Source organism: Talpa occidentalis, unplaced genomic scaffold (genome assembly GCF_014898055.3).
Source record: "Talpa occidentalis isolate TD23 unplaced genomic scaffold, MPIMG_talOcc4v2.1 talOcc4.10, whole genome shotgun sequence".
NCBI classification, from domain to species: Eukaryota; Metazoa; Chordata; class Mammalia; order Eulipotyphla; family Talpidae; genus Talpa; species Talpa occidentalis.
The window spans coordinates 73,255,686-73,279,895 of record NW_023600993.1 but is presented as its reverse complement, the minus strand read 5'-3'; the positions used below and the strand labels follow the sequence as shown (position 1 = coordinate 73,279,895).

Below are 24,210 nucleotides of genomic sequence, written 5' to 3'. Positions count from 1 at the left end.
ATATTCTTTCAAAAGACTATTTTTCTTAAAGGACTCAAAAATAAAGCAAAGCTAGGAAATATATGAAATATATTTGACAATGAAATAGACAAGGAGTTGCAAAAGCAGGGCAAGAGGCACAGCAGTCACTTGGGGACCACAGATGTTGACATAGAGCATATTATAGTCACACCCATAAAAGCATCTCATCTTTCAGAAAGAAATAAAAAAAAATCATAATTTTTCTTTGGGTAAGGGGAAAGAGGGCAGGGATTGCTGCTTAATTCTTAAAATAGTAATTCTATAAAAATTCTTATATGTGTTTAAAGTCTAGGGTAAAAGAGGCCTGAACTTTTCTCTCCAGATACAAAGCTACAAATCTATTTACAAAACAGAAAAGCAAAAGCAATCCTTCATATGTTCCATTTCTAGATTGTGAATTATTTAAACTGTCTAGATATTCTTAAAAATGAATAATTTACTAAGATTGAAAGAGCCACTGGTCAGGACATATAATGTGCCTGGAGAACCCCCCCCCCCAAAAAAAAAAAAAAAACAAGCCAAAAAAACCTCTTTCATTTTGCTGAAAATGCTGCTGTCTGAAAAGTAATTATTTTCAATCAATTAAGATAAGAGAAGTTCAACCAGAGGTATCTGGAATGGTCCTGGACTTCTCTGTTATTGTCCTACAGTCCTACAGTTGTTTGTTTGGTTCCTCATGTTATACAGAAAATTTTAAATGAAATCAGTCTTACCTGAACATTTTCATTATTCTCAGGTTCTTTGCATTTGTCAATTTTCATTTTTATTGTCTCATTTTTTAAAAATCTAACAGATGGTCTAAATGTGATTTCCACTCTCAGGAACAGTAAACAGTATCTGTAGGTGAAGAAAGACTCTTTCCACCTATGGTTTCCTTTGTAACCTTTGAGAAAAGAAATAGTGTCCTACATTTCTACATATTTGTGAAGTTCTCTATTCTTCACAATAACTAAATTCGAAGGAATTGAGATAAACCATTCTGACCATGTAAAAATAATCCAGATATTAGGGATTCAGCAATGAGGAAAAATAATTCCCTTTTTATAAGCTTTCATTTCCATAAAGAGTAAGGACTATCATTTCTCCTTATAATTTCCATGAAGAGAGTTTTGTGATGAAAAGTATGACTGCAACAAAATAATCTTTCTACAAGCCCTAAGATTTGATGGAAAAGTTTTGGTTAAAAAATAGTGAAGATTTTATTTGCTCGCCTCACCTCCTTCACAAACACCAAAGACCTTTTGATAAAAGTAAAGGAAACTCAATTTCCAGTGGCCACGAGGAGGCAGGCCAGGCAATAGCCAGGGAAAGCACCATGGACAGAGTGAAAAGAGGGGTTGCCCAAAGCCTCTCTTATCTCATCTCCAGATATCTGGCACCATTAGCTGCCTTACTAAATAGCATCCAAATTCTTCAGCATCTGGTCAAACTGTGATTAAAGAGACAATCTGGGATAAGAAAAATGTAGGGACATTACAGCAAAGAGTAAGACAGCAGGGCTGAGGGAGTAAGAACCTGGATAATCACCTGACTCTAGTGTTAGAAGAAGGAAAGGCGCCTATTTGCTTTATTGCCCCATATCATTGAACCCACAGCCCTCAGGAACATCACAAGAGAAGGCATATTTCAAAGTGAAGGGAAAAACTGGTGGAAAAAAAAGTTCACAAAAATTCTAAGGAAAGGTTTGGACCTACAGTAGGTTCTGTTCTTCTTTCTCTCCTGTTTGTCCTGGGTTTCCCTCAACAATTACTCCACTTTACCGAGACATGAGAAATATTCAGAAGGGATCAAAATTGGAACTGTGAACAAGAAGGGTGGGGTGAGGAGGTGTTGAATAAAATCATGAAAAAGCAGATGAAGAACATGCACTAAAACAAAGTTTGGCCAGATGTGAAATAAATCAGATAAGACATTTATTCATAGTCTAAAAGAAATTACAAAAACTGCTTCTAAAAAAGAAGAAGTGATGCACAGACTGAAATAAGAGACTATAAGTGAGAAAAGGGCAGAAAAGTGAGCCAGATTTTTGAGAAATGGCTGGTGGTAGGACTGGGACAGGCAATCTGCAAGATGACTCTGAAGGAAGTAGTTGAAAACCAAAGTTTAATGATGGGAGACTTCAGAAAAAAAAACTGGCTTAGAACTGAAAATAAAATGATTGAGTAAACAATAAAATAAAGAAATGGAGAAGAGCCGACAAGTATTGCATGCAGAAGAGTTCCAAACAACTAATGTAGATACTCTGCCCTCAAGGAAGCACAACAAACCTCCCCATTTCTACATTTTGTATGGTGTATAGTGGCTTCCTTCCAAAGAGTACATTATAGGAAGAGGGGGAACCTGAATAATGACAAGGGAGAAACCTCCATCTGGTGATCAAGGTCAATATCAATCTGCTAAGTCATATTAATAGGGTATGCATGCTTTATATGTTATGATGATAGTCACTGTGTCACTCTGGTTTTTCTGCCCCAAACCCATGAGAAAAATAGCAGACAAATCCCAATTGAAGATATTCTGCAAAATACCAGTATTCCTCTAATTTGTCAAGGTCACTAAAAGCAAGGAAAGCATAAGAAACTGTCAAAGCCAAGAGGGAGCAGTAAGGAGACAAAAATCCTGAGTGGGATCCTGGAACAGAAAAAGGATATTAGGCAAAAACTAAGAAATACTCCAAAATATAGACTTTAGTTAATCATAATGTATCAATATTGTTTCACTAGAATGCAGTATACTAATATAAATTGTTAATAATTGGGAATGGAGTAGATGGAGTATATGGAAACTCTGTACCTTCACATTTTTTTCCTGTAAATTGCAAACTATTCAAAAAGGAATTCAGGTTTCTGATCTGATAAGTAAGAAGCTTATAAGTTGTCATTCCTGTCATCGAAACAAGAAAAAAAGAAGAAACTGAAAATCAACAACTCCTCTTTGCAGAGAATTGAGGTCAGAGCTCAAATTACTGACCTCAGATTAGAGGCAGATAACCAGAGAGAGAAACAGACACAGCTTCTTAGGTATACAAGATCACAACTGGACCTTTGCAGTACTACTTTAGACTATAACTGATGAATTGCTGGGAACTCAGTGCAGTCTAGTATAAGCATTAAAACCTTTGAAGTGGCTAGTCTTAGGAAGGCCCATACTTTTGTGAGTTTTAGCTACAGAAGGAATACTAGAATCTATAAAGATGGGAGAAAAAGCCTCTAGGTTCCAACAGGAGGAAGGAAAAAAAAAACATTCTTAAAAATACCCAGAACTCTGTTCTCCGTAACAGGAACAATCTAACCACCTTGCCTTTTATCAATGACATGGGGAAACCAAGTCAGGCTCACTTAGAAGACTGAGGCCTAATCATAAGCCTATGGATCACACCTCTCCCCTACCCCACTGCAGGACTCCTGAATAACTTCCTGTAGTTATAGAAACAACTGCAAGCCTCAGCTCCTATTTAAGAAGACTCTAGGAAGCCCCAAAAAAAGCAATGTAAAAAACAAGGGTGCCAGAGGAAACACCAAGAATACAGCAAACACTGTCCTATTAACCCAGCCCTATAAACATGAAACCTCTCACTAAAGGTCTACCTACCTCAGTTCCTTTCACCTAGTACATCAGGTAGATCTTTCAAACAAAAAATTACAAGACACGCTAAAAGCCATAATTAACAAAAAAATCCATAGTCTAAAACTATTCTAAAATGAAAAAAGTTGATTGAAAAGAGAAAAATCAATACTAGCACACACCTTGCTCTCTCCCCATCTACCACCCTTCCCCCAACCTCCTCAAAAAAAAAAAAAAAAAAAAAAAAAAAAGGTGAGCCAGAAGAACTAGAAAGAAATGAAACAAAAGCAACAGTGAGCCAGAAGAACTAGAAAGAAATGAAAGAAACAAAAGCAACAGTGAAACAAAAGCCCCTATAGAAGGAACAAAGGCAGACTGGACAAAATAAAAATACATATTAGTACACAGTGCAAAATGAATTGTGAAAGGGAAATAAAATGTGGTCCCCAAATTTTATACCTAGTCACAAACAGATACTCTCAAGCAGATAAGAACTCAGGTTAAACATTAAGCTAGATCTTTCAAAACATACTGGATGACCAAAAATAACAACTAAGAGATAGCACAAAATTAAGATTTCAGGAATGGGGCCTCCCTTGGTGGCGCAGCGGTTGAGCGCTGGGCTGCGAGGCTGCCTGCAGCCTTTGCAGCGCCACTTTGTTCCCCCACCACCGGCGAGGGTCCCACAAAAAAAAAAAAAAAAAAAAAAAAAAGATTTCAGGAATGAAGAAGCAATGGTTAGTAAAACAGTCTATCTTTAAACTCAAAAATAAGAAGGAATTGTGCTTAATCTATGTACAAAAATGTGATACAAAGTAAAGATATGTAATAATACATATTAATTTGGAAAGTGGAAGTAAATAAAGTGTAATTTTATATTTTTTAGAAGAGTCAATTGATCATTTATGATAGGGAAATACAATTTATAATTTGTAAATTGAAAACCAGAGAATGACATTTTAATATTTTTAAAGTCACATATTTTGAGGACTGGTGGTGAAGAAACATTAAATTTGAAGTTCAGCAATTTCTTCAATTTTACTTCATTTTCTTTTACTTCTGCTAAATTCAAGTTAATTTAAATTTAATGTTTGACATTAAAAACAGTGTATCTAGAATGAACCCAGTGATATAAAGTTATTTCATTCTTTCTTTTTCTCATTTTAATTTCTTTTTATTGATCTATATATCCATCCTTTCAGCTGTGCCTATTTAAGTACTAAAAAAATGTTCTTTAAATGGTAGCATTGATTATATTTAGGGAATGATTTTGGGTAATCTGTTGCTTTCTTATGTGAAATTTTTATAAATGAGCATGCATCATTTTTATAGAAAGTGATTATTTTTATAGAAGTGATTATTCTTTTTAAAAATTTAATGGAACAGTTAAATTAACACCAGGTGTCTTTTTCTTTTAATAACCCGGGATTTGGGGCAATCAGATTTTAAGTCTCAACTCGGCAGAGTTGGCTGTATAATCCTGAACAACACAGAAAAACTTTCTGGTTCCTAGTTTCATCATCCATTAAAACGAAAGAGTTGAACTAAGATGTTTCAGCTCTGAAATTCTCTAACTCAGGTACTGATGATTAAAATCTATCTGTTCTGAGTTAGAAGTTGCACTTCACAGAGCGGGCAGAATTTTACCTATTATCTTGGCTATATGGCTTTTGAGGAATGTACCTTAACTTCCTGTAAAATCTTGACAGCATTCTTATTTGAAGTAAGGCAAAGATGTGTAGGCAGAAAATAGATCCAATATAATAATGATACATGTTACTTTTTTAAGCTGCAGAATAGAAAAACGAGACATACAAACAGGAATGCAGTATTCATGAGAAAACTTTTAAAATGGCATCATTTCCTGCTATAGCCATTATCCTTACAGCATGAGTGGGAAATGATGCAGACATTTGTGATCTTATGGGAAAACTGTACATTAAAGTAAAAATGATGACTGAGGTCAAATAAATTGGATATTTGTGGGAGATAAGATAGGTCTAGAGAACACTGGAAGAATATTTAACAACATCCCTATGGTCTGCTTCATATAATTATGAAATTTGATTATGCAGAGTAAAACATAGGAAACAAAACAAATGAGGATTAAAAAAGCACATTTCGTTGTCCTAAAGAGAAAACAAAATGACAAGCTTGTGCTGCAATTCAGTAAATAAAACATGTTCTGATGATAAAAGGACTGAAATAAAAGCCATTAGAAAAATGAAATCAATAATTTTGAGGTCCACTGATTTCTAATGAAATTGTCTTCTTCTTGAGTACTTGTGGAGTCTAAAACCTCAAGTTATTAGCTTTCTTTTGAATGTTCAACCAACTAGCCTCTAATTTTCAGATTGAAAAATAGACCTAGATGAAGAATTATCAGCAGAATCAGATAAGATAATTAGCAGATGCTTAGAACTAGCATAGTCATTTAATGGAATTATTTGTGAATGTCAGTTTTGGGAAAATGAAGACGGGTAACCAACCATCAAGTCAGTTAGTGATACAATATGCATGCACATTAAAAATACAGTCAGCATTCTCTCTGCTATTATAATATTTCTTAATGATCTCAGAGTGAAATTTTTATCTACAAGTTGGTTTTTCCATTTCTGATATTCAGTGAACTGACATGACCCAATTATCTTCTGAGAGTCATCACTCTCCAATCATGAATTCGATGTTAATTCCATTACAGCACGATGGGTCGACTAGTCTGCTGCCAGCAACAAGACAAATTAAATGTAATGGAAAAATCTACTTTTGTTAGAATCCTTTTCTCTCTTGGCCAAGTTCACATTTTAGGTTAGCTGGACTCTGTATTAAGTCCAGGTGGCCTTGGAGGCAACAGAATGCATAGGTTTTGGTAAAATCATTCATTATTCCTTTGGATATAAATAATGGCATCCTTCATATAAAAAAGAAGTTAGAATGAGTAATAACAAGTCTTGCTTATCTTTATGATTTTATAACATTTAAGCTGTTAAAATGATTACAGAACACTGGGGAAAAAAAAAAAAAAAAACAGAACCAACTACTGAAGTATGGAACCTGTAAGTAAATGGAGAAACATATTGTATTCTGTTACCATCTAATAAAAGTGATTTTATTGTCATTCCTGATTTACCAGGCATTTTCCTTTACTCCTTTAATACTTGGCTACTTAACTAGTAACCAGTTCTTAAAGATAAGAAAATATTCTATATGGCACTTCTTATTGGTCAAATCAAAATAACCTTTTACAAGTAGACACATCTATATAACTGAGTGTTTGAAACATCCACACCCTGCAGGTCTATGGCTATAAATTCAGCCACTCCAGCTTTTGAGAAATGCAAATAATGAAAACTCATCAAAGGGTTGCCATAATTCTCACAGCTGACTAGATGGAAGCATTTCCGACTACTCAAAATTAATAGCGGCTCCCAAGGCCTTAAAAGAACAGCTGTCACTGAGAAATATACTCACAAACAAATAAGCAATTCTCCTCCAAGTTTGATTTGTTAGAGGCATGAAGCAGCAACTCTTCAGGACAACCTAGATGGATTATTTAGGAGCAATGAGCTGCCTTTAGACCTGTGATGTGGTAACTTAAGCATATTGGTATACAGTATTTATGAGCACCTGTTATATACATAGCCCAGAGTTTGGCACATACTAGACTCTCATTAAATATCTGCTGAATGAATAGGCAAAGCAGCATTCTTTGCTGGGGGCAACAGCAGTTATAAATGGGGCATATCATTAACAGGAATTGTTGTTCTGGTATCCCTGAAGAGCTAAAACTTGAAGATTCTTATATATAAAATAGTTGGAAATGCAGTTAGGACTGCACCAGCTTCATTATACTTGGTATAAAGATTACAAATTTTCCACATAAACTCTCATTCTCCCCAAAGCCAGTGTCATTTTCATTAATGCATGAGCCAATAAAGAGGGGAGAACACTCATGTAGATCACAGCAACTTTTGAACATGTGAAACATTTCAGAACTGAGAGAATACTGCATTTTTAAGAATAACTATGCAGTTGAACTGATTCAAATGTTTATATTTTCTACCTTTTAGTACATTCAATATAAGAAACCCAATTTCTAGTTATCATCCATGGACTTGCTATGCATCCATGAGAACAGATTTTCTTATTTTTTGACTCATCTGGAAAATTATGAAAATGTTCCTGTCTAAAATGAACAGAGAGGGAAAATCAGGACAAAGAACATCAGATTAGGAATCAGGAAATGTGAACTTTGCCTAATCCCCAAGTCTCAATGTGACTGTAAGCAAAACTCTCTGTAGCTATTTAATTCCTCATTTAAAATGAAAAAAAAAAAAAAAGGACTACTCAGTCTTTAAGATCCCTTGGAGTACTTAAGTTATGGGCAAGAAGTTTCTTGTTGGTTACAGAGAAAAGTCTGATATAAGCCCATGTTCCGTGGTCTTTGGTTATTAAAGAAACAACCAACATACTTTCATCACATAGTTTAAACTAGCTTGTCACTAATTTCTGGAAATCACCTTTTAGATTTGGTGATTTAATGGGACAGAAAATGACAGACAGCATCTTAGCCAACGTCCAGACAATATCACTTGGGTATCTTTTCCCCACTACACCGTCTCAACCCCATATCAGATAACTGAATCAGAATTTGGTGGGGCCACATATTTTGGGAAAGATTCCCAATTAATTGTTGCCTTCTGCTCCCCTACCCACCCTTAAAGGCAGTAATTTAAATACTGTTTATCTATCAGACTGAGAGAAAGGAGTGCTACAAACTATACAGTGAGATGCCTGCATCTCTGATCACACACCCGGTCAGTAAGCTGGCAGCTTTTGCCTGCATAGCTGTTTGCTGTTTAAAAATTCAAGAAGGCTGAGGGCTTGGTGCAGCTGAATTTATCTAAGGTTTACTGGCTGCTCCCTGTGGCTATGGTTGGTAGCATTATAATTTGGGTGGTGAGTAGATTTGCAATTTTAATATTAAATTTGGAATCCTAGTTATAAAACTGTTTAGAATGCACTTCAATGATGGATGGTAAATAACTGTCCAAGACAAATACAAGGCCAATAGCCAGTTTCTTTTCCTTCTCATTTTTGGTGCTGCTTTGGGGAAATTACTTGGAAAATAAAGAGGTGAGAAATGGTTCTATCAGCACAAACTGAAAGTCCATATATAAATGAAACAACCTCTTGCCTAATCATTTTCTTCCCTCCTATCGGTATTTGGTGAGCACCCAGAGACTGCCAGATGTGAGAAAATGGTTAGTCTAACACAGTAATCTTTCATTTGTACTCAAAGTCTCTGAAAATACTTCACTCCCTCAGTTCTGCAGGGAGAAGGAAATCCCCTTGGGGATGTGACTGATCCACGTAGGTCCTTTTTGACACTCAGGGACAAATGACACACTGTGATAACTCAGTTATGAGCAGACAGGCAACTCGGCCTGTTCCATGTAACTTTTGCTTACTATGCACAGGCATTAAAAGTCCTCTAAGTATTTGTTTTGATGGTAGATTTTAATATGTAAAAAGTCCCATTTTCATGGTTCATCCTCTGACCTCTAAATAGACTAACACAAGTTTCCTTCTTAATCGCTCCTAGCTAAGATTATAAAAGGATCCTTAATGATCAATTCCAGTACTTAACTGCTTTTACTATGAGATGATTCTCTTAAGAGGTAAGGTGTCTACTACGTTCTAGTATATGGAAAGGAAGACTCTTTGTTAAAAGTACTAAAATAAAAGCATCTGACAATAGGACAGGGCCTGCAGCTCTGAACCTCTTAGAACCAGCAGCTGAGAGACTCCACTCTACAGCTCCATCCAATATATTCAGAGTCCAATGGACCCATCGTCTAAAAGGGGAAGTAGGAACACCAAGTCATCATGACTATTTCCACTGGTTGAAAAGGGGATGCGGTTCCAAAGTAGTCTCTTTTTTCAGCTTCTTGACGAGTTGTATTTCCATCTTCACGGTCTTTCTCTCACACTGTGATCTGAATCCACAGATAAACTTCAAGAACACTAGACATAAGCAGTCACTCTGCCTCTTTCACAGAGAAAAAGAGAATATTTAACGGACTTTGTTTCTGAATACATAATTTGATTGATATTTGTAATGCTTATGCTGATTTTATTAGAGAAAAATACATAGTTTTCATGTTGATTAACAACACTATGGAAATGATTTGCAAGATAAAATTTCAAAGACATCCTCTCTAGCAGATGTTACATAATACTTCACAGTTGTTTTCAATAACATTTTATCTGAGTCTTTCACAATCTTTTACAAACTGGCTGTGGCATTATAATTTTACAGATGTGGAATCTGAAAACCCAAGGTTTAATTTGATTAAGATTCCTTACAAGGTCAATGAAGGGGAGCAGAGAAGGAAGGCCAGAAGGAGCTATTATCTTGTACAATGCATGTCAGTACAGCAAGAGGACAAATTAATTCAAGACAAAAGTGAAACTTATTTAGGATCCAGCTGAAACTACTAAGCTTAAAAAAAAAAGAATAAAAATAAAACAATTGAAAAGCCTTGAATAATACAGCACCCAACAGTGAGAACACAGCCTACTCTATAGAGTGAATCTGAAAACAGAATAGACACATCAGCACTAAGATCATCATTCCCTTTCATATTCTGAATTCAGAGAATTCAGTTTTCTTTTTCTATTCATGGAATTTGTTACCACACAAAAATAATGGATTAATTTTTCTTTAGTTTCTAACTTTTCCCTGCCCTTAATCCCTACCCCCCAAAGTTTTATAGCACTTTTTGTCCTTTCAAGTCATAAATTCATTTTTCTTGTAATAATCCTAAATATATTCATTTCATTTTCCTCAAAGACATATATGTAATAATCAACAACTCCTTATTGTTTTAACTGGTTCACCTAAGGCATCCCTGAGGGGTCTCAACTGACCTGTATCTTGTTCTGTTTAGGGAGGCATTATGGGAAGTAATTAAGCAAAGGAATGTGGGTAAAAGGGAGATTAGAAGACTTAGCTAAAAGATAGTTACAGAATTCTTAAAACCTTACTAATTGGGTGAATGTCTTCAGGGCCCTCAATCTACTCAATTTCTGTGTGTTCCTTCCTATTTTTTTTTCTTTTAATAAATTAAGTCACAATAAAAGCCTTAAATAAAAAACAGTTGAGAAATTACCAAATTTCTTCACCGAGCAAGTCTGCAAAGGTGGATCAGAGACATGTAGATATTTTTATGAATGTCCACAGGGAAGTAGTACAGGAACAAAGATCTAGAAATTTCCATCAAAAGGATTCTGGAAACCTGATAAAATCATATGCCAAGTTTGTTACTAGGCACCATTCCTCATGGCAAAATGATGTATTGCTTGTGGACTAGGGAAACGATAGGTACCTGGAGGGAAGTCTTAGTTTGAGGTTTCTCACAGTGAGAGACTCCTGTAATTCAGCTAGTTCCTTGTAGGGACTCTAGAAGTTCTCCCTGTGGAGCTTTACCCAGAGATACTGGCTTCCTTGTGGTACCGGATTTTATGTCATAACAATTTTGAATCTGTTCAACACAGATCTCATTTCCTAGCTCTAAACTATCACTTGAGAGAGATGGAGCAAAGAGATAGCTCCTCTGACAGCTGAATGGACAACAGCAGACACTGCTGCAAGGCCCTCTTCAAGTCTTGGCCCTGCTGGGAAGCAAAGGCCCCTGTTTTATACCTTCTCAGGTCCTGTGATGTTCAGTATAACTTACGGGAGTCCTGAGAGAATTAAAGTTTAGTTGAATCTAAGAACACCACCTGCAGGAATTGTAAATGTTTACTTCAGAGGGTCAGAGTAAGAAAAATGTTCAAATTCATGGATGTATCTTTGAATAATTTCAATCTTTTACCATAAACTTGTAATTTATTATTTGAAGAGATTACTGAAAGAAAAAAAATCTCCATGAAGGTAAATGTCAAATCAAATTGCTTTAGAGGTATACCCCCCAGGAGAACAAGGCAAAACTCCAGAAGGAAATGTGAATAAATAGGCTGTAACTTTACACAAACTTTCAAAAGATTATAAGGTACATAACAAAACTAAAGTTCCAGGGTAAACAAAAAGTCTTTGCACCTTCACAAATATACTATAAATTCTGCATGTTTTAAATTGAATGATTTTTTGCAATATTTTCCCAGCTTGATTAAAATTTGGACCCTTGTAGGATTAGGTAAGATTTATGTATATTACTGAGAATTATCATCAACCATTTTGTTACCTTGCAATTAAGAGAACAGCAGTAGTTCTCTGCTTGTATAGAAATAGAGTCCAATCTGGTGAAGGAGTAAAGTAAATAAAACTTGTTCCCATTTGGCTATGAAACAGACATCCCTGAGAGGAAATTTTCAGTATGCTTCTGTATGAACTCCCTGGCTTTCCTAAAGATAACATGTCTTCAAAAAGTCATATGGGGCCTCCCCGGTGGCGCAGTGGTTGAGCGCTGGGTTGCGAAGCTGCCCGCGGCCTCTGTGGCGCTGGTTCGATCCCCAGCTGCTCCCCGGCCACCTGAGGAGGGTCCCACATGGTGCGCAGACCTCTCCTGCCGCGCGCTGCTCCCCTCAGCAGTGTACTTCGGTCCTTCTGCCTGCTCTGCTCCCCGCTCTGGCTCTGGTGAATTCTCTCACCCTCCCGTGCTTCTGACTGTACCCAGTGCTTGTATAAATAAATAAATAAATCTTTAAAAAAAAAAAAAAAGTCATATGATTTCTAGGATGCTATTAGGTAAAATAGGCCATCTGAGCTAGATGGCTATATCAAAAAGATTAACATACACAGAGAGAGCAATAATTTGAATAATAAGAATAACTAAATTGATATAACTAGATTGATATATTTCTGGTAAACATATTATTGACCTCAAATTCCAACAAACACTGAGAAAGGAAGATGATGTGAATGAAGCTAGACTACACACACAAAAAAGTCAAATTCTCAGGTAAAAATATAGTGATACCTTGATATTTAAGCTTTATCTTGAAAATGTTAAATAGGCAATAGTGTTCTGTCACTGAAATAAAATTTACCAAGATCTACAATGACATGCTAATGTGCTTTTAAAGATATTTTTTCCCACTTGTATTTTATTGGTAGCTTAGAAATAAGAAACAAAGTGCCTGGACTTCTACAATGGCTTCTGCTCACCAGTTGTGTGACATGAGGGAAGTCTCCCACTCTAACCACAGGAGATCGTGAATGGCAATAAATGTAGCACACACCCTAGACATGGCAATCACTCAGTGAAAGATGAGGAAAGAGGTCAGATTGTGGTTATAAAAAAGATCAAGAGCACACACATACCCTGCCCCAGGGCTTTATAATTAGCACAGCTTCCCTTTCTACATGCTGTGTTGGTTTTGGGGTCTTACCACATGGTTTCAAATCACTACTCACATTCTCTCTCATTCAAAGATACACATACACATGACTAATGGTTCTTTTTCATAATGTTTTTTTTTTGTTATGAGAAAAATTCTAAGTCACAAAGTTGCAGTCAACATAGGAAAGCAATTTCTATTCTTGGTTATCATTTAGATCATGAGTCTGCCTTTAGGAAAAAGGTTTCTGTAAGAGGTCATCTGTGAAGAGAAGAGAAACTCCAGCTGAGTTTCAATGTTCAATTTGTAATATCAGAAAGTGGTTTCCTACAGCACCAGGAGTAAAATTCAAGGCTTTATGTGACCAATTCTTTACTATATCCCTGCCCTCATCTCTACCATACTTGCCACTTCTCACAGGTCTTTTGGTCTCTAAAAATGCCAAGCTTGGTCCCACCCCAGGGCCTTTGTATTTGCTTCTCTCGCCGTTTAGGTTGTTGCTCATCTCTAGATTTTCACACCTAGCTCTCTCTCACAATTCAGTCTTTGGCTCAAAGCTTTCAGAAAAGCTTCCCCTGCCTGCCCATCTCAAGCAGCCCATGCCCAGTCCTCCTGTCACACTGTCACACTGCCTTGTTTTATTTTCTCCATGGCATATGACATCCAAAATTATCTTATTTGTTTTTCTGTTTGTTCATTCTCCATTCCTTCTGCTTCGTAAGTGGGGGGAATGTGGCTGTCCTGATACCAACTGCAGAGCAGAGTGGCTACATCCAGATTTATGAGTGAATCAATGAATAAAATCAGCAGGATTGTCCTCACTTGGAGTTAATTTTTATTTTAGCATGTATGTAATATAATCTTTTCTCCCTTGAAAAGAATTTTACATAAGTGATCTTCTCTATTTACTAATTTTGCCTGGTACCAAGCAACCTCTTCGATTTACTGTTTCAAATGGTTGTTAACCTCAGGTAAGTTGTTTCTATTGTATAATTAAGGGTTGCTGCTGCTTGTTCTGAATTCTTCTGTGTTTTACTGACTAGAATTGTGTGTTGTTAATGATCAACTCATTTAAATATTTTTCACATAATATTTCAACTAAAATGCCATTTCATCAGAGTCCAAACCTGAAGTGACCTTACACTAAAGTGCCCAACACCTTCCACCTCACCACACTTTACTTACTTTTCCTTCAAGGTGTGTATCTTATTTAAAATGGCAGCTGCCACCTGGCATGTTTACTGTTTAAGAATTAGTTACTATTTTCTTCCTTCTTTGTAGTTAGCCTTGTTTAAGAGGAATTTAAGATTTATTAGTGGAAAGATTTATATTTGGCTTTCAGTTCATTAATATATTACTAGATTCTACAAAATTGTGACTACAGAGTGCACTGAACCAAGGAAAGAACTGATACCAAAGCATGGAATGAATCACACACACACACACACACACACACACACACACACACACACACACACACAATCACACAATGCATAATCCTGGCCAAACTTGTGTCCTTTCAAGTAAATTATTTTTTCTCACAATTTCTCAAATTTGGGGAAATTTACTATGTTAACATAAAAGTCTACATATTATTAAAGAATTGATGTAGTAACTTACAACCAAGCAGTTAATGAGCTGCATAGCTAACTTTAAAATCAAGTTGCTCTGTTCATTCAAGATATACACAATATTTCCACATTTTTATTGTCAGTGTTAGCTTGGGACATGAAGGATAAACTGCAGAAACAAAGTTAATTTGACTTTCATGCAGTTACTTCATGAATTGAAGGCAGGAGAACACTGAATTATAAATCATACCTGATGTCTTCTGGCTTTTTAAAACTTGAATAGTATTATGAAAGCTTGACAATAAAATTTCAGAGATAATCTGACCTGTACCCCTGTCATCTACATATCAAAAAACCATTTTGTTTACAAAGGTATTTCTCTTTATATTGTATATCAGATAAAAAGGGGTTGAAGACATAGAAATGCTAGAACATTTACTTTTTTTTTTTAATATTAATCTAGCTAGGGACAAATGTCTAAATAATTTTTTAGGATTTCATAAGAAGCTATCAAAATAGTTCTGAAAAGCAACAGTCAGTGTAAGACTACAACTACTGACTGATCTGCAGTCAGTTCAAACCAAAATTCACAATGATACAAAGGTTCCTGTTGAAATAAAATAATAATTATAGCAATACATTCACCAGAGAAGCACAATGATTTTAGGAATACGTTTCTTAGCTTAAAACTAGCTTTAGTCTAAGAAAACAAAGATTATTAATGTATCAATACACTCTGCACTGGATCTTAATGCATGAAAAAATGCCTCTTTGCTTCTAAATAATTCCATATTCACCACTTCTCCCCTCCATGTTCAATGACAAATTAACTTTTATAACTTGACTTTTCATTAAGTGGAAGTCTTAGCATTAATATAATCTTTTTTAAGAGAAAAAAGGGAAAATCTATACTGAGGAATTTATTACTATTTCATTTTAATAGGTCTCACAGTTGAGAAGTTATAAATTGATTAAAATATTTATTTAAGTCATCGTAAAATTTATAAAAAGGACAGAATTCATTTACTCTGACTTTCAAAATCATATGCTGAGAAAATGTTTAAATGATGTAGAACAGAAATAGAACAAAGGACAAAACTTAAAAGTTATCTTTGGGCCTCCCTGGTGGCGCAGGCAGTGAAGCTGTCTGCAGCCTCTGCAGTGCAGGTTCGATCCCCACCAGCCTCAGAGCAACCCACATGGTGAGCAGACCTCTCCTGTCCTGCCCGCTGCTCCCCTCAGCAGTGTATTTCGTCAGTCTGCCTGTTTTGTTCCCCGCTCTGTCTCTGATGAATCCTCACCCTCCCGTGCATCTGGCCTATACCCCGGTTCTTGCATAAAAAAAAAAAAAAGTTTTCTTTGACTGATGAGTAATCGATATAAAACCTAATGACACCTGTCAACTACTATCTAAAGAGATGACAATGATAATCCTATCAGCTTATTAACTTTAGTAAACAAATGTTCTTAATGGGAGATAATTATTTCATTACTTACCTCTGCATATTTTAACTTCAGTGTCTTATGCATTTCTCGAAAACGACTATACCGCCTGAATACCGACCATGTCTCATCTAGGACGGTGATCTATTAACCAGGAAAATAAAAATAAGTTAGCATTAATTAGATAAAGTAATTAAAAATAATTTTAAAATAATTTAAATATTAAATAAAAAGTGACGAACACGTAACATTTCTCTAGAGTTGAAAACATTAATCTAGTTGCATAAACGAGACATTTATAGTAATTATACCGTAGGTAAACATGCATTTCTGGCTCTCAAATCTGATTATAAGCAGCATGTGTCCATGTGAAATGAGGAGCAGATACCGCTGCATGGATTGTAAAATGTGTCCCTTAACCCTCCCTGGTCGCAAGGGAAGTCAACCCACAGGATGACCTTTCTGTTATGGCAATGTACTCACACATGTCAGGCCGGTTACCAGATGCTACCACAGTACACAGGAAAGGAAAAAAAGAGGAGAAAAAATACTTTCTACATCTCAATAATTAATAGCACAAAACCCACACAATTTATTTTGCTTTTTTTCCCAAAGGGAAAATTCTCAATGCAGCCTTTGACAGCAGTTCAACTTTAGTTCTATTGAATGAGCTTACTGAGGTGGGAACTCGATCGCACATGAGCTCACATACCAAGGTGACAGGAGAGGCTGCTGGAGACCATCAGGACTCACAATCACACCTAAAGCACAGGCTAGTGAGTCTACATTCCTCTCTCAGCTTCCACTTCTCTACTGAGCTCAGACCCATTTACTCAATTTAAAAACAGCTTTCTTCAGATGTCACACAAGGCACCTCAAATTCAACTTGTCTAAATCTGAACTGAACAATATCTCCCTTGTTTAAACAGCAAAACTCCTCTGGAGTTCTTCACGTCAATGTATTTCACCACCATCTACCATGTCACTCCACTCACTGAAGTTACTAATCTGAACAAACTGAACAACCTAATAACTATTCTGAACTAATCTGAACTAATCTGAATAACTGAACAAACACTATGTGAGTCTTTCATCTCCTAAATATCCCTAAAGCTCTCCCTGATCCTGTGTGGCCCCCACCATCTTTCTACTCAAGGCCATCAGGTCTCGTGTGGCCTCTGCCAAATGTGCCTCTCCATTCTCTTCTTGGCACAAATGACAGGGGAGCCTCTAAAACATAAATCTAATCATTCCATCTACTTCCTTAAGACCCACATGTAGCTTCATGCTAATCCTAGAAAAAAAAAAAATACATATTCTTAACCTGGCATCCACAACAGCCTCATCCTATTCCTCTTTCCCCTTTTGGGTGCCTCTCCTTCATGTAACACCTCCTGAAGGTGCTTATTCCCTTTCCCCCTCAGGACCTCTGGGCGGGCCACCTCCCCTGCTGTATGGGAAAGCTTACCCCACACATCTCAATTGAAATTACCTTCTCAAGGACAATGACAGACTCTGATTCTCCCAAATGTAAACCACTGAGGCTCAGTAGCAAAATAGAAACAATAGTTGGGAGAATGCCCAAGTGGGTAGCTCTGGGAGAAGGAGCAAGTTCTGAGTCTCACTGACTGACTCATTCAGTCATTTTCCTAAGTGGCAAAAGAGATGATTTTGGGGTGCAGAAGGATGTATATTTTTTAGTATTACCATCCTTTGCTCTGTGTTCATTATTTAGAACAAAGTTTTTAATTGTGGCAGGTTTCTTATGCATTTTAAATATATTTCTATAAGAAGCCGAAGTAATATATTTTCAGAAAATCTTAAGGAAAAGTAGCACAAGTGCTCTGTAGCTGTAAGTTTTAAAAGCTAGTATGCAAGTAACTTGAGCTTGAGGCAGCTGAGGAGGGAGGGTGTATTTTTAGATCCTACTGGAACACTATCAGCAAGGGCAGCATAATCAGCAGAGGTGTGAGGGCTTCCTCAGGGTGACAGCATAGCAATATGCTGCCTTGGCTGGTCACAAACCAGGTGTGAAAGAGAACTGTAACAGGAGTGGGTGTGATACTGCCTAGTCACCAGGAAAATTCAAGAGAGTTAATGGAATCATGTCTGTGACCTGGGAGTAGTAAGATGCAGGGTGTTCATAAGCAAAATCATGCTGTGTTGGAAATTCGTATTACACAGAAACTCACTGAAGAAGCCTAGGTCTCACTCACCCTCCAGATTAATGCTCCCTGATTCTCCTTCCTCCTGAAATCCTTCCACTCTTGAACTCAATGTCAATCATGAAAAAATCCTCTAGATTCTCAGCTTCTGTTAAGAATAGGCCCTTCATCTTCACTCTAATTGAAAATTTACTCTCCCCTAAGTAACCATGTACCCTGTAGTCCTCTTTAGTGTCTGTTCTCTCCCAATATTCTTCGTCCTCCAGGGCCAGGCGGTGGGTATACATTCTTGTTCTTCAATCCACTTCCAGAACATTGATTTTCTTTCTATGCTTTCTAAAATTTCTTCTTTGTGAAGCTCATGCCTTCAGATTTTAACATTCTTTAGCATCTTTCTTGCAGGTGTCAATTCACCTTGGTCAAGTCCCCAGTTCCTTGCAGGTCTTATGTTTTGCTCATTCTTATCTGTTCCAACACTATGGAACTCTGGTCATAATTCCTGGCAATTTCATTAACCACATGATCCTTCCAACATCCTGCCCTCTTATTCCTTGACCTATTATTCCGATTCCTTCCTCTTTCCGCTTGAAAACCATGGGCAATCTAAAACTATTTCCCTATAATCTTCCTCATTGCAATCTTTACTCCACCCTTGAAATTTACTGGAATAAGCCTGCACCTGCCTAGCAGAATGTGGCTAAAGAAAAGCAGGCCATCAGATGGCCCGGGCTCATTTTAATGTCATAATCACCACCTTCAAGTTAGCCTTGCTGCCTCCCACTGGGCATACCACATATCCAAACTCCACTAATTCTTCCATTAGATAGTAGTCATCTTAGGTAATAGCTATCAAAATAATAGAAAATAATTATCTAAGTAATCTTAGATAATAGCTATCTAAATAATTTACTCCATCTTTCTCTTCAAATCTTCATTACCTCCTTTCCTGTCCTCACTGTCAGCTGATAACCGTGATTCCTCTTTCACTGAGAAAATGGAAGCAATCAGAACATGTTCAGAAGCACCCTCAACTAAGTCTACTCATCAGCCACTATCTGCCCTATATCTCATCTTTTCTCCAATTACTGGGTGTGAGATATATATCAGTGCTCCTATTTAAGATCAAACCCCTTCCTTTACACTGGATTCCACCCCCTTTTGCCTTCTGAAGGACACCATGATAAGCACTTTTCTCTTCTCCCTCCTGTAGTAACACAAGCCCACTCTACACTAGCTTACTCCCATCACCACCTAAACAAGCTATTATTTTTCTCATCTTAAACTCCCATCTTGACCTCCCTTTTCTTTCCAACTACCACTCTCCATTTCTGTCTTTCCCATTACAACAAAACTCCTTGAGTTTATTTTTACATCAGTTTCTTTTTCCCTCATTATACCTGGAATCCACTCCAATCTATGTACCTGGAATCCACTCCAATCTGACTCAAACTTGTCTATTCTTACCAAGGTCATTAACAGCCTCCATATTGGTAAATCCCCTCATTTTTGTTCTCATATACTTAATTACTTGGTCTTGATCTGCAGGCAGGATCTGACACAGCTGATAGCTCCTCTCTATAATACCTTTTTCACTTGGTAGTGAGGCTGCTACACTCTTTCCTTTGCTGGCATTTCTTCTTCTTTCTGACCTTTAAACATTTAAGTGCCCCAGGACTTAGTCCTTGAACATGTTTTATTTTTTACTTGCATTCACTCCTTTAGTGATCTCATCTCATCCCATAGGTTAAATTTATATGCTGATGATTCCCTGGATGCTTATACCTCTCCCCAAACCCAGGCTCATATATATGCTACTGTCTACTTGATATGTCTGCCCATTTGGATGTCTAATATGAATCTCAAATTTAATATTAAAATACCAAAATGAATCCTACCCAAACCCATCCCCCCTCCTGCTTCCCTTATTTCAGTAAATGACAATGACATTCTTCTACATGGTCAATCCAAAAAACAGGCATTGGGTTGGAGGTTCAATTGATGTGCCTTTCTCTCAAGCCTCTAATCCAATTAGCCTACCAACCTTTTACGTCAAAATTCAAAATATAATGAGAATCTGACAATCATCACTATCTCAACTGTTTAATTCTTGGTCTTTATCACCATCCTCTCTTACCTGGATGTTTTTAACAGGCTCCTAGTTGGTGACCTTATTTCTGCTTTTATCTATCCCCACACCCCCTTATCAAATCTACCTATATTCGTTTCTCTTCATTCCTAGCCAAGTAGTGGACTAATTAAAAATTAGTAAGATGAGGCCATTTCTTCGTATGAATGACACATCATCCAAGGTGTCCCACCTCACTTAGGGTACAAGTTCAAGATCTTTCACTAAACCGTGAAAATCTCTGTGATCTGTCTCCTCTCTGGCCTCATTATCTCTTATTTCTCCTGACTTGCTTATCTAGAATACATCAAACACGATACTTAGCAAGTATAGGCTCAAGAACTCAGGATTTTTCCTCTTTCTGGGATTTTTTTTTTTTCACGAGTGTCTCCCTCATTTTCTATAAATCTCTGTTCAAAAATCACTTTCTCAGTGAACTTTCACTAGATACACTATCTAAAACTACATCTCCCTTTCTGCAGCTCAACACTACTTATTTCTTCAATTTATTTGTCCTCTAATCACTTCTTATTATCTAACACAGTATATATTACTTATATATTTTGGGGTTTGTTTATTTTCTCCCTGGAATGAATCTCCAGGAGAGTTGAGAGAGTACTTGAAAAATCACAGGCTCCTTAATGAAGATCTGGAAGAGTTCCAAGATAGACATGTTTTAAATATACTCAGGCTCTTAGTGACAATGAACTAACAATGCCTTTTTTCAGCTCTTTGGGTAGGAAAAATCTTATAAAGGCCTCACATTTAGAAGAAGGCAAACTAGTTTGTGGGGCTTTGGTCTGCCATTTTTTCCCTTTATTGCTTTAATAGCTCATTAATGTTGGGCCATTTGTTGTCATTTCTAAATATTTTGAGGTATAATTGACATAAAATGGGCTACACCTATGCAAAGCATGTAATTTGATAACTATTTATTTCTTACATCATTTTTCATCTTTGTACAATGTATGCACTTTCATCTTGGTTATATTCCCCATACAATTGCACCCCCCTTATTTTGACCCCAATCCCTCCTCTCCCTGCCCCCCTCCACCCCTATAGTGTGTCTCTGGTTTATAGTTGCTTGTTGATTTTGATTTTTCTTTTTTTATTTCTTTATTATAGTTATTCTTTTTCCTGGTCTCTTATTTAAATTTTCTAAATTCCTGCTACGAGACAGACCATCCGGTATTTTTCTTTCTCTTTCTGGCTTATTTCGCTGAGCATGATCCCTTCCAGCTCCATCCATGTTGCTGCAAATTGCAGGTGTTTATCTTTTTTGATTGCTGAGTAATATTCCATTGTGTATATATACCATATCTTCTTGATCCAGTCATTTATTTTTGGGCATTTGGACTGTTTCCAAAGCTTGGCTATTATAAATAGTGCTGCTATAAACATAGGGGTGCAGGTGCCCTTTTGAATTAATGTTTCTGTGTCATTTGGGTAAATACCTAGGAGTGGAATTGCTGGATCATATGGAAGCTCTATCTTTAGTAGGTTGAGGAATCTCCACACAGCTTTCCATAGTGGCTGGACCAGTTTACACTCCCACCAGCAGCAGGAGAGTTCCTTTTTCTCCACATCCTCGCCAATTTGTTGGACCATTTTTTAAAAAAATCTCTGATTAATGAAATGACTAATTCAAATCTATTGTATAATTTTGGGTTTCTTTTCTCTTTCCCATGATGGCCCCCAAATTACACCATCATATAAAGGATATCAGTTTCTCTAACAACATGAACATACCACATAGTGGGGAGGACATGGTTAGAATCAAGGGCATTTGAACACAAGACAGCAAGATGATGAGAAAATCCCTGAGTGCAAACCGCAACCCCTTTCCCCTCAAAATAGCATCCAATACACTTGCTTTGATTTTCTTTCTTTCGGTCCCCTATGCTTACACTGGGATGAGGGATGCTATCATGGTGAATGCCCATCACTGGGAGGAAATGGATAAAAAGAGCCCATGTGGAGAAAGCTATCCAAAGCCTCATAGACAATTCCTCTGAACTGGGCTAATGAGGTGAGTAAAATATCAGAGGGAACTTTGTGTTCACTGTGTTACCCTAGTGACTCCAGGAGTCCCACCATTAGTGGAGAAGGAGGGAACTCTCTGTACCCATTAACTGTGCATATAATGCACATCCCCAAAATGCTGAAAAAAAGAAGATTATTATTGATGCATCCTGGGTAATGATTTATTTTGTTACCTCATATTCCCCCCCCCAAGTTTGAAGGAATGTCTTTTAACATATTTTTGTTTAATTTAGATTTTAAAATTAATTTTTTATTGAGGCAATGTCTGTTTATAACATTATATGTTTCAGCTGTACAGTATTCAAATTCATCATTCATATACACAATTATCATGATCACCATCAAAAGTCTAGTTTCCATCAATTACTATAGAACTGACCCTATCTGCCCATTTCACCAACCTACCCAAACCCCTTCCTATCTGGTAACCACCAACCTATTCTCTGTATCTAAGAGTGTTTTCATTTGTCCTTCTCCATTTGATGTATTTCACTCAGCCTAAAACCCACCTATTCGATCCATGTTGTCGCCAATAAGCTCATGGCTTCCTACTTGATGCCTAAAACATTTAAATCTCACTTTATCAACACAAAAACAAGATAAGGACAATGATGATGAATGAAGATCATCACAGAAAAGGTGCATAAGGCAACATATTTGTCATTTTTCCACAAGAAAATGGTCAAATTCTTTATAACAGAGATACTTTCACACCTAGAGCTAGGGAAAAGGTACACGTGAGGTTTGGAAAAACTAAAAACAAAGAGGAAATACATATTAAAGTTCTGGTCCAAATTAAAACCAGGCATGTGATAAAGTGTTGAATCAGAAAGGAGAAACAGAGCTTCCCTGGTAGTCTAGGGGTTAAGTATCAGTGCTACCACTGCAAAGACCTGAGTTTGATCCCTGGCCAGGTAGCTAACCCACATGGTGCAGCAGACCTCTCCAGTCTTGCCTACTGCTCCCCTCAGCAGCATATTTCAGTAGACCTGCCTATTCTGCTCCCCACTCTGTCTCTGGTGAATCCTCTCGCCCCCTGTACCTCTGGCCTACATCCCAGTTCTTCTATGCAAAAATAAATAAAATCTTAAAAAAAAAAAAGGAGACCCAGAAGATCACTATAAGAAATAAAGCAAATCAAAGTATTCAATAATAAATCATATCAATTAAATCAAATCAAATCAAATAAATCAAATCAAAGTATTCTTCAATGCTGAGAATTCAGGACATAATGACTTCCTGTCTTTGAGGAGTCAATCCATTACTTTTCTCTCGCTGAATAGTTCTACTGATACAAATCCATCTTTTCTGGGCCATAAAATGATCTCAAACAACTTACATACCATAAACATGTCCACGAGATAAACTGCATTTACTTATAAATATTTCGCAATTGAAAGTTTTCCACAAATGTTATGCTATATACATATTTTGCTGGTTAAGGATTGTCAATTTTTAAATCTGTCATCAGTTTATATTTGCATGTGGATGACTATCTTTTCATGGAGGAGAATCAACACTTTTCCATCAAAGAAAAATATTCCTACTAGATCTCATTTAAATAGTTACTTGTAGAGTTTTCTTCAACAACATTTATTTTTTAACATTTATAGGAACTACCCCAAGTATTTAAAAATAAAACTCCTTGCATTCAGTTAACAATTTGGAGGAAGTGGTCTCATACCAATTTTATATATATTCAAAAAAGTTTTACCAGCTTTTTGAAAAATATAATCTTATGCAGCAACATAACTTTAAACATGTTTGAGAAAACATTACAATATATTGCAAATGTCTCAATCTGTATAGTAACAAGTATTACTACATTAGATTTAATTAAAATCTCATCACACAAGTGTTGAGAATGAAACTACACTAGGGTAATAAAAGCAGCCACACACCCTTAGCCAAGTGACATCCCTTGGAGATCAGT

At 36.6% G+C, this 24,210-nt stretch overlaps 1 protein-coding gene across 1 annotated transcript in view; it reads right to left on the bottom strand.

Annotated features, from left to right (window-relative positions):
* Window positions 1–24,210, bottom strand: part of KIF16B (kinesin family member 16B) — a 286,776-nt gene that overhangs the window by 45,426 nt on the left and 217,140 nt on the right. Inside the window, exon 25 of the mRNA XM_037494360.2 lies at window positions 15,999–16,088. Within this exon, the coding sequence (XP_037350257.2) occupies window positions 15,999–16,088 (90 nt within the window). The remainder of the gene's footprint in view (window positions 1–15,998; window positions 16,089–24,210) is intronic.